This window comes from Myotis davidii, unplaced genomic scaffold, assembly GCF_000327345.1.
Source record: "Myotis davidii unplaced genomic scaffold, ASM32734v1 scaffold328, whole genome shotgun sequence".
NCBI classification, from domain to species: Eukaryota; Metazoa; Chordata; class Mammalia; order Chiroptera; family Vespertilionidae; genus Myotis; species Myotis davidii.
Genome location: NW_006300373.1, coordinates 3,666,119 through 3,677,139, shown reverse-complemented (window position 1 = coordinate 3,677,139; position 11,021 = coordinate 3,666,119). Strand labels below are relative to the sequence as shown.

The following is an 11,021-nucleotide window of genomic DNA, read 5'->3' as shown; positions in this document are numbered from 1 at the left end:
AGGCCAGCGGACGCCGGCAGGGGCAGAGGACAGCCCCACCCCGCCCGCACGCCAGGCCCCCGGGAGCCATGGCCCGCTGCTGCTGCTGCTGGGACTCTGGCGTGGGGCGTGGGATCCTGCCCAGGGCAACCAGCACACGGCGGCCCCCCCACGAGAGGTCCGGCTGCACCCACCTGGAACTGCCTGACGTCCCTCTGGGCCACCAGGTGATGCTCGTTCTCCGGCGTGAGCCCATAGGCCAGTCTCTGGGGGAGGTTGGAGAAGGGGGCGGCCTCAGCTAGGCCCAGGACACCCTCCCCAGGGCCCAGCGTCCCCCGTTTCCCCTCCATATAAGGGCCACCTGCTACTTGACCCTAAAGTCCCACAGGAACGGTGGCCGGGAACACGCGTAGAATGTCGGCCCTGTGCCGGCCCCTGTGCTAAGCGCTCCCTCTTCCTTCAAGATCATTGTCCCCAGGTTGCCAGTGTGGAAATGGAGGTTCAAGGGGATACCCAACTGGCCAGTGTGGGGGGTCCGTCTGACCCTGGTCTCCCCTCTCACCCCCACAGGAATGACTCCATGCCCCTCCCATGCTGTCCCCCCTACAGCCACCGGGGCCCTGGCCCAGGCTGGAGACCCGTGGGGGTGGGAGTCCCCATGGTGTCAGCGGCCTGAGCGTCCCCTGTCCTGCCCGCGGAGCAGGGCTCTGTATCCCAGAACCGGCCGGGCCCCAGCTCCCCTCCCAGAGGGAGCCACGGGTGCTCAGAAACTTGTAGATGATGTAGGCGGGCACCAGGACCATGGAGGACAGTGCGACGCCCCACCCGACCCAGTTGGCCCAGGGTGTGCTGGAATTACAATACTACTAACAGATCGAAACTTGAACACTACCTTTTTTGATCCTGCTGGAGGGGGGGATCCAATTCTGTAGCAGCACCTATTTTGGTTCTTCGGACACCCTGAAGTATACATTTTAATTCTTCCTGGAGGAAGGCGGGGCTCACAAACTTCCAGCACAGCCTCCAGTACAGGCCCGGCTTGAACCCCATCATCTGGTGGATGTCGTTGCTGAACCTGTCCACCCCTGCGCACACACGGGCAGGCCTGTCCCCGCGGCCACCCCTGCTGCCCACCCCCAGGGCCCCGCCCCAGGGCAGCGAGGCCACCCCTGGCACTTAATCCTGGGGACGGGCACCCCTCTGGCCAGCACAAGGGAGCAGACACCCTCACGGAGAGTGTCACCCACGTGCCCTCCGATTCATTTTTCAGAGGCAGACAGGACCCAGGAGGGGCCGGCACATGCCCCAGGCCACACCCTGGGTCAGCCTGACTCGGAAGCCTGGGCTTCCCCTCTTGTGCTCTTAAACACGAGACTTCCCTGAGTTCAGTCTGGTGGAGGGGCCCAGGTTCACACCGAAATCTCTCTCCGATTCGTAGGAAAGGCTGCGAGCAGGACTAACCTTGGGATGGGCCACGGGGGAAGGAACGGTGCTGACACATGGGCACTCGGTCACGCCTCTCCCTGTCCCCGGCAGAGCCGGGCGCCAGCTGCAGCACAGGCCCCGCTGCGTCTGAATCTCAGACGGTGGACACGGCCTCGGCTGACGGACGACCTGTGCAATGCCTAGGCCAGTGATGGCGAACCTATGACATGCGTGTCAGAGGTGACACGCAAACTCATTTTTTTGGTTGATTTTTCTTTGTTAAATGGCATTTAAATATGTAAAATAAATATCAAAAATATAAGTCTGTTTTGCTATGGTTGCAAATATCAAACAATTTCTGTATGTGACACGGCACCAGAGTGAAGTTAGGGTTTTTCAAAATGTGGACACGCCAAGCTAAAGGCTCGCCATCACTGCTCTAGGACAGACACTGGCACAATCACACAGCGTTGAACTGAAACGCAAGTCTAACTGGGCCCCTTGCCTTCACTTTGCTGGATCTGACAGCCCTGCTCTAGAATGAGTTACCTGTAGAGCAGCCACTTCCTCCAATTCCCCTTGACTCGTTATTTATTTTTAAATATTTTTTATTGATTTTTTTTTGTGTGTGTGTGTGTGTGTGTGAAACATCGATCGGCTGCCCTGCACGCCCCCTCCCAGAGATAGAGCCACCACCCCGGGCATGTGCCGTGGCCGGGAATGGACAGTGACCTCTCAGAGCATGGATGAGGCTCAGCCAGCAGAGCCACACACTACCCCCTGGAGCTCCTCTTTCAAAGTGGACACTGGATGCCTTTGGGCCTTTGCAGCACCTGCTGAAGGGGGTTCATGCAAAGACGAGCCACCGGCCAGGGGCCGCCATGGCCAACAGAAGGCCCTCTGCGCCCGGGCGAGAAGTCTGCAGGAGCGCGGGGCCCAGCACGCACCGTAAAACCAGGAGACGCCGATGGCCTCCATGAGCACGGCGAACAGAATGGAGGTGCCCGCCGCGAACGTGTCCAGCAGCGTCAGTACGTAGATTCCGCCCTGGGCAGGGAGGGACGACGCCTGAGGCCACGGTTACGTCCATCACCACACACCCGTCCCCGGCCCCTGCCCCTCTCGCTCAGAGCCCCGTGTGAGGACGCGGGGGACAGGGCTGGGTGCTACTGTACTGATGTGACGTGTCTGCGTCCCGACAAAGGCCATCGGAGTCACGGGCCTGAGGGTGGGTGTTTCAGCCAGAAAAAGCGAGGTGGGTATCAAGGGACTTTCGCTGCTCTCACACCAGGGGTGCCCGGAGGTCCTCGGGCTCAGGGGTGGGAGACGACAGAGGGGGGTGTCACCCTAGGGGTCGGGCCACGGGGTTGAGGGTGCCTGGCCCCGCCCTGAGCTCACCTGGCCCCACCCATGAGGCTGGGAATGTCTGACCGCAGGGAAAAGCAGCACCCGAGCTCCAGGGGACCCAGCGCAGCCCGCTCACCTTGGTTATGCAAAACAGGGCCAGGAGGAAGGTCCCGAAGGTGACGCCGAATGTGAAGAGCTTCCGGTGTCGCTTCAGGACATGGAAGTCGTCGGCCAGGCCCGTGATGACGGCCTCCATGCCTCCCATCTGCAGGGAGCCCGGCAGGGTGGGCGCGGGAAGGAGGGGCGCCCTGGGACCTCCCGGGGTCTCCCACCAACTCCATGGCCGCTCTGGGGAAATCGGCAGGCACTGCCCTCTCCCCAGCCTCTCACCCACTCTGCCCCCTTCCAACCAAACTCAGGACTCAGACACGACGGGGCGGGGGTGGGGGGGGGTGCAGAGTTAGCGCCGTCTCCCCTAATCGACGGCACCTGTCTCCTGCCCCTCGCTCAGCCCCGGGGGTTCTGATGAGCCCACAGGAGCTTGAATGAAGTAAAATGCCCAACCCCCAGGCAAAGTATTTGCCAATGGGGTCTCCTGGAGGAGACGGCCCCCAGCGGGGAGCCCCCAGAGCTGGGACTTCAGGCAGAGCTTCCACCGGGGGTTCTGGCCACCGAGTGGTCACCTCCAGCTCCACCCTCAGCGAGAAGGCGTCCCCTAGGCCACAGCTACGGGCACATGTATTCAATGGCCTCAAATGAGTCACGATCACGTGTTTGCCTAAGTGACACCGAGCCCGGGAGGGCAGACAGGTGCACGCAGGCACCACGCTCAGCCACGGACCTGCCTCTCGCCCCTCGGCAGGCGTTTGCTCAGGGAAATCGGGGTTCCTTCCTCAGAACCCTTCTCAGCACCCTGCCCCGCCATGTCCCCACGGACAGGCAGAGAGAGGAAGCCCCTCCGCCAGCCCCGCTCTGAGACTTCTTGCAAACGCCAGGCTTGACCCTACAGGAGCACACAGGTCTCTGAGGAGGGCAGGCGGTCTCATCCGACAGCCTTTCTGAGTGAGGGCTCACTTCCTTGTTTGCATTTAAATAGGGCCTCTGGGATGGACTGCTAATTAGGAGTTTGAATGGTGGGACTTCAGGCTGGGTACTGTGTGTGTGTGTGTGTGTGTGTGTGTGTGCGCACGCGCGCGCTGGGGGCAGGTCCTGAGCAGGGTCACTCACTGAGCTGTCAATCCCCAGAGCCAGGAGCATGATGAAGAACACGACAGCCCAGAAGGTGGACCCCGACAGGGTGGAGATGGCTTCCGGGTACAGGATGAAGACCAGGCCGGCTCCTGCAAGAAACACCCAGGCCTCAGCACTGCTGGGAAGGGGGTTCTGAGCTGCAGGTGGGCGGAGAGCGTTCAAAGGCCCCGTGGGCCCCAGGCCAGCCCGTGGTACCTGGTCCGTCCTGTGTGAGCTGACAGACGAGGCCAGCCCCGGCCTGCCGTTCACCAGGCACCAGGGAGGCAGGCCCCTGGCAGCCAGACCAGAGGGCAGTGCCTCGCACCCTCCTCCTGCCCGCCCTGGGCAAGCCTCTTACTTCACAAGCTCCTCAGGGGCCACTAGAGGCAGCCCCACCCCAGGCCTCAGCTTCTCTGTGGCCATGAGAATATGGGAAGCAGGAGGAAAGGACACAGGCCCCTGGGTTGGCCTGGCCAGCTGGGTGACCTGGGACAACTTAGCCTGGGTCTCAGCTTTCTCATCTCTAAAGTGGGTCTATTCACACTCTCACGCAGGGGAATTGAATGGAGGCATGTCGATTGCTCAGCACAGGGGCTGCTGGCACAGAGCGGATGCTCCCAAAGCTGTCCTGCTGCAAGGCACTCAGAGGGCGGTCCTGCCACACCCGCAGGACCCGGGACTGCCTGGGATTCCCATGGACAGACTGCAAGAGGGTCCGTCACGTGGGCAGTTTGGAAACCTCCACGTCCAGCCCTCAGTCCACAGCCTGCAGAGTAAGGTGAGTTCCCCAGCCCCGCTTCCCCCGTGCGCTCAGTCTGCCCACCCACCTTCAGTGGCCACATCCTCGATGTTGACCTTGTGCTCATGGGCCATGTACCCGAGGATGGAGAAGATGGCAAATCCCGAGATGAAGCTGGTGACACAGTTGATGGTGCTGGTGAGCAGGGCGTCCCTGGGGGTGAAGAATCCCTGTTAGTTCAAGTCACCTGGTTCCCCCGACGCTGCTCAGGGACCACTGGGCCACCTATGGGATCTACAGCTTCTGACGCCTCCAGTGGCCTTGCTGGCCTGTGGGCCCCAAGGCCCTGCCCTTGTTGCGTGAGGACCTGCAGGTGCAGGGATAGGCCAACAGCTTCTGGATGAGATACTCTGAGACCAGAGTCTGGAATCAAATTCCTGTTGGGGAACTGAGTCACCATCCCCTTCAGCTGACTTCCCATGGCTCCCCAGTGTCTCCCCACTTCTCACCCGGGCACCCGGGAGCTAAGATGAGCCAACCTTTCTTGCAGGCTCATGTCCCATGAGCCCCTGAGACACACTCTTCAGACAAGTCGACCAGTCAACTTGCTGGCCACAAGCTATCACCTGCCTGGTGTTGCTTGGGAGGGGATGGCATCCCCTTCATGCATGCCACCCATCCCGTGTCTGCCTGTCACAGCCCTAACTGTCCTCCATGCTCTCGCTAATCCCCCGTCAGAAGGCAGATCACCCATTTCCTTAGCCTGCCTACAGCCTGGCCCCCGGGGACCCAGTCATCCCACTCTATCTAGTCCTAGAGGGGTTGTGGTTCTGTCCTCAGCCTTTGACAGAGAGCGATGGAGATCCCATGTGTGCCCACATGTGGACTCTGATGCCCCACCAGGCACTCACCGCTCATCCAACCAGCCTAGACATCCCACCCTTGCCTGCCTGGGCTCAGATGGACAGACAGTGCTGCCTGCTCTGAAAGCCACACAGTGTCCCTCTGTCCCAGCTCCCCATCCCAGCACTAGTGGCTTCCGCTTGCTCCTCCTCTCCCCTAGCATCTGCTTCATCCGAGGTGCCCTGAATGGAAATGAGTCCACCAGGTCCCCATTGGCCATGTCGGCGCTCAGGAACACCCAGGTGGTCATTTCACGGAGGAAGACATCCCAGAAGAAAAGTTGACTTGTCCCAGACCAGAGCCCCGTCTCCCATCCCTGCCACCGTCCATCCCCAGATTCAGAGCTTTCCAGAGCCGCGAGAAGGGTCTTACCTGTAGCAGTTGTTGTCAAATTTGTTGTAACTGGCGAATGCAATCAAGACTCCAAATCCAGCCCCCAGGGAAAAAAATATCTGAGTGGCAGCATCAATCCATACCTGAGACGAGAAGAGAAAAGCCATCACCTGCTGCTTCCACGAGGAGGGGACCCTCTCCCTGCCCCCGAAGGGCAGGGACGCCCCAGGGATCTGAGACCCAGGGAAATGGCAGCAGATCTCCGGTCGGAGTCGGCTCAGATCTCCAGGCTTCCAGCCGTGTGCTGTCAGCACTCAAAAGATGGAAGAAGTAAAAGCCCACCGGCCCCAGGAGTCAGCCCTGTGTGGGGTGGCAGGAGCCGCCAGGAAGCACATGTCCTTTCTGAAGATACCATCTCCATAACTCCTGAGAGGGCCGTGCCCTTTGCCCTCACTCCATCTACACAGCCCGTAACGGCTAGTGTATTAACGTTCTTTACAATCAGGACATTAAATGAATGTCCAGGGTCAGCTTCCTCATGACCACTCAAGACCGGGAGGTGCTAAAGCAGGGGGTGGGGAATGTCCGGCCCACAGGTCGCCTAAGGCCCTCGAAATCATTTGGTCTGGCCCTGCCAAGGCATTCGGGTGAGGTAATCAAGTGTTTGACCGAGTATAGCAGGCTACATTTTAAGCTGATAATTTTGTATGGTCTGCGAATGATGTGATAAACACCCAAATGGCCCTTGTGCTAGAGCAGTGGTTCTCAACCTTCTGGCCCTTTAAATACAGTCCCTCATGTTGTGACCCAACCATAAAATTATTTTCGTTGCTACTTCATAACTGTAATGTTGCTACTGTTATGAATCATAATGTAAATATCTAATATGCAGGATGGTCTTAGGCGACCCCTGTGAAAGGGTCGTTCGACTGCCAAAGGGGTCGCAACCCACAGGTTGAGAACCACTGTGCTAGAGAGATCCCGGCCTCTATGCCTGGTTATCTTGTCCAGCCTTCTGTGGGGAGGAGTGGGAGGGTCTACGTGTCCCTCTGGCTAATGCTGCCCCTGACACGGTCATCATGGGTTGGTGGCAAAGGCTAGCGCTGGGGACTAGAGATGGAAATAGGACTGGGGTGTCTAGGTGGGTCGGGGGGCCATGGCACAGGGTAGAGGTAAACCCCCAGGACAGAGCATCATTCCCTTGAAAAGAGGGGTCTACAAAGGCCCCCCAATAGAACCACAGAATCCCAGCCATTGGAGATGGGCGGGCTGGTGGAGTCCTGCAGGTGCAAATCCAACCCGCACCGTCAGGTAGAGAAGCCACAGCCCAGACAGGAAGCTGGGGCCAGAGTTCCTATGGCTGCCTTCCCCAAGGAGCCTCCCCAGTCCTGGCCTCGGGCGGTGGTCCCCGTGGGTGCTCACCGTGGCCTCCTTGAGGCGGTAGAAGTCGATGTGCAGGTAGGCGCTGATGCCGTTGGAGGCGCCGGGCAGCGTGATGCCGTGGACCAGGAGCACGAACAGCACCAGGTAAGGCAGCGTGGCTGTGATCCACACGACCTGCCGTGGGCGGTTGATAGACAGTTGGGTAGATGGTTAAGTGGATAGCTTGATGGTTAAGTGAGTACATGGTTGAGTGGGTAGATAGATGAGTGAGTGGGTTAGTAATGCATCAGAGGGTTAGTGAATGACTAAGTTAGTCAACGAATGCATAAAGGAATAAATAAACAAATGACTTGGAGTAATTAAGTGAATCAGTGGTTGTTTATATCTTCTGAGGGAATCAATAGAGGAATTAGGCTCCTGTTTCAAGTTATCCAGTTGTCCCCCCATCCCTCCCTTGCAACATGGGGGGTCTTTGCAGACACAGGCTTTAGATTTCTCCCAGGGGCGTAGGAACAAAGAGAACAAATTGCCAAAAAACAAACAAGGAGAAAAACATGCCTTCGAAAGTGAAGTCATTGCATCTGGACGGCCTCACACCAATCCTAGATTTATTCTCCCAAATTGGCCTAACTCCTCGGTGACAGGCGCAAGGAGCGCCCTCAGATATCCTCGCTGGGTCCTAACTGCTGTGTTCCCCACAACTCATGTCAACAGCTGCAGGTCCACTACCCAGCCCAGTCAAACACCACTCCACCCACCAGAACACACCACATCCCTAGTCTGCCTGCGGAATCTCCCCTGGGGTCTGAAGGCAGCCCTGCACTGGCCATGCCTGAGGCCCCAACATAGATTCAGTTTCCTCAGGAATACACCAGGGCATGACTAAACTGACCCCGACTGCAGTCAAGCATCAAGAAGCTTTGCCCATGCACACGTGTTCCAAGTCAACGATCGGAGTCTTGTTGAAAGTTCTCAGAATCGATGGCAGGGGCGTTCTGCTGCCTAAGAGCTTGTGTTGAGGGGGAGGCTGTTGGATCCTTGGCCAATAGCTCGCTCATGCTCACGTGCGCCCTGTCTGCACGCTGGGTGAGGGGAGGGGGCCCTTGGGCTGTGTCAGCCCCACCCCAGGCTCCTCTGCTCCCAGATTTGCAACTTGCAGTGACTCTCTGGCCACGAGGAGCCAGACTTGGTCTATCTCTGAGCATGAGATGAAAAGAACAACGAGGGGTCCATTGGTTTTGGCAAGAGTCATCAGCCCCAGGGGAAGACCCTGCTCTCTATCCCCTCAAATCCCAGTTCTTCTCCACCCTGTGTTTCTGTGGAGACAGATTAGAATTTGCATGGTCCCCAGGTGCCGAAATCAATGGCTAATACTCCCAATGAGGAAGACCTTGGCTCCATTAGAAGAAGAGCTTTCTAACGAATAGAGCTCTCTACGGAGGAAATGAGCTGCCCGGGAAGGGGTTGAGGTCCCTGTCATTGCAGGTGTGTAAGCCTTGCTCGGATCCAGGCATGAGGCAAAGGATCGCCTAGGGCAGTGGTCGGCAAACTCATTAGTCAACAGAGCCAAATATCAACGGTACTTCTTCAAAATAGACTCGCCCAGGCCGAAAGCCGAACTCTGCGCATGGGCCACGAAGTTTCAATCACACTGTACGTGCGTCCGCACGTGGTATTTTGTGGAAGAGCCACACTCAAGGAGCCAAAGAACCGCATGTGGCTCGCGAGCCGCATTTTGCCAACCACGTAAGGTGAGGCCCCTGCACCAGCAGCAGCAACAGCACCCAGGAGCATGTCAGAAATGCAATTCCCGCCTCGTCCCCACAGAATCACTCTCAGGGAGGGAGCCGGGCATGTGAGTTTTAACAAGCCCGCCATGTGATTCTTATGAGCACTAAAGGTTGAGAAGCACTGCTCAAGGTCACCTCTAAGGTCTCCCCTAAGACAGAGATGATACAAGCTACAGTGTTTGGACAGGTTCAAGCCTTGGACTGATGAGAGGGCACAGTCCTCACGTGGCCACGTGCAAGTCCCAGCTTGGAGGGCAGGGCCCTCCCAGCACAATTACAGCCAACAGCTACGGTTGTGAGCTTGAACCTACGGTCCGAACACATGGCCTCACGTGCCTGAGTGATGTGGGCTTGATAGAATTCAGGTGCATGTAGTTGAGTAGGACTGAAACCCAGGAGAATGTTGTAAACATCTTGATCACACCCTTCCTTTGCCTCATGGCATATGCTATAAAAGTAAGACACGGCTTGTGGGCGGCGTCACTGTCTCTCAGAGAAGCAGCGTCCCACCGAGACCCGGCTTTCATTCTCTCGTCTGTCTTTTCTAAGCCTTTCAGCCGTCCCCACTCAGGGTCACCCTTGCCCGTGCTGGCGTGGCACAAACCTCCAGTGATTTCTCATTGGTGATCCCCTGAGCTGGGGTTTAGGGACATTTGCACTAATAATGAAGACATCCTAAGACTCATGGGGTGAGGGGAACGCACTGATGTTACTTAAGAAAATGCTGAGGGTGGGAAGGGTTGGTGTGGTGGGGAGTGGCGGGCTGAGAAAAAAAAGAAAATAGAAAATGCTGAGCTGTAAATATTTTAGCCCATTCATCGTTCCTACGAAAATGATGCTCTTCATCGTAACGGGGTCCCAGGGTCACTAAAGCCAGCCCGGCCAGCCTGGGCCGACAAATTAGTGAGAAGACTCGGCTAGGATTACGACTTGACCTCAAACGTTAACAAAAAGGATCTTTCCTTTAAAGACTCTAGAACTCAGGATGGCTTTGAATTGGTCCAGCTTTCTCCCTGACCCCATAACTTTGCCAGGAGTGGAGAGGGTGCTCTGCCTTTTCCCATCCCCCAAAGTGCCCCTGCCGGCATGGCTATCAGTGGTTGAGCGTCGATCTATGAACCAGGAGGTCATGGCTCAATTCCCAGCCAGGGCACATGTCCGGGTTGTGGGCTCGATCCCCAGTGTGGGGCGTGCAAGAGGCAGCCAATACATGATTCTCTTTCATCATTGATGTTTCTCTCTCTCTCTCTCCCCCTCTCCCTTCCTCTCTGAAATCAATAAAAATATGGTTATAATATTTTTAAGTAAATATTAAAAAAACCACACTGAGCACTGGCAAGGGGACTGATGATAGGGACAAAGAGGGACAAGGATCATTTATTGAGCAGCTTCCATCTGCCAGCCCTGCACTGGGGACCCCTCGCTCCATCTTCCCAACAGCCCCAGAGGCCGGCACGATCAATACTTTGCAGCTGGAGACACTAAAGCCAAGCGAGCACCACTCACCCCGAGGTCACCCAGGAGAAGGGAGAGCACCTGGACTCCAGCCCGGGCGGTCTGACCACCAGGCCACGTGCTCACTCACTCAGTTGTATATCTGAGACCCAGGTTTAACTCTGGCCCTGCCAACGGTCACTCTGAATCCCCCGTCCCTCTCTCGGCCCCCATTTCCCCATTTCTACAAGCAGATGGGCGCAGATGGCCCCTAAGTATCTTCCAGGTCCACAGGCAGGTGCCAGCTTCCTAGGCTTGTGGCTGCTAAGAGCCAGGTCAGCCAAGGGCTGTGAGATGGGGAGGCAGGCAGGACCCCCGGATGGCCAGCCCGGCTCCCTGGGGGCTACCTCCTGAGTCAGACCTCCACCTTCTGCCCTGAGGTGGTCCATGGGTCAAGC

The 11,021-nt window shown here is 57.6% G+C and overlaps 1 protein-coding gene across 1 annotated transcript in view; it reads right to left on the bottom strand.

The window, feature by feature from the left end:
- Positions 1–831: 831 nt before the first annotated feature.
- Positions 832–11,021, bottom strand: part of SLC6A2 (solute carrier family 6 (neurotransmitter transporter), member 2) — a 25,629-nt gene continuing 15,439 nt past the window's right edge. The window contains exons 6-12 of the mRNA XM_015572648.1: positions 7,379–7,513; positions 5,996–6,099; positions 4,809–4,933; positions 3,979–4,091; positions 2,888–3,016; positions 2,352–2,451; positions 832–1,064 (exon numbers count right to left, since the gene is read on the bottom strand). Of these exons, the coding sequence (XP_015428134.1) occupies positions 868–1,064; positions 2,352–2,451; positions 2,888–3,016; positions 3,979–4,091; positions 4,809–4,933; positions 5,996–6,099; positions 7,379–7,513 (903 nt within the window). The 3' untranslated portion in view covers positions 832–867. The remainder of the gene's footprint in view (positions 1,065–2,351; positions 2,452–2,887; positions 3,017–3,978; positions 4,092–4,808; positions 4,934–5,995; positions 6,100–7,378; positions 7,514–11,021) is intronic.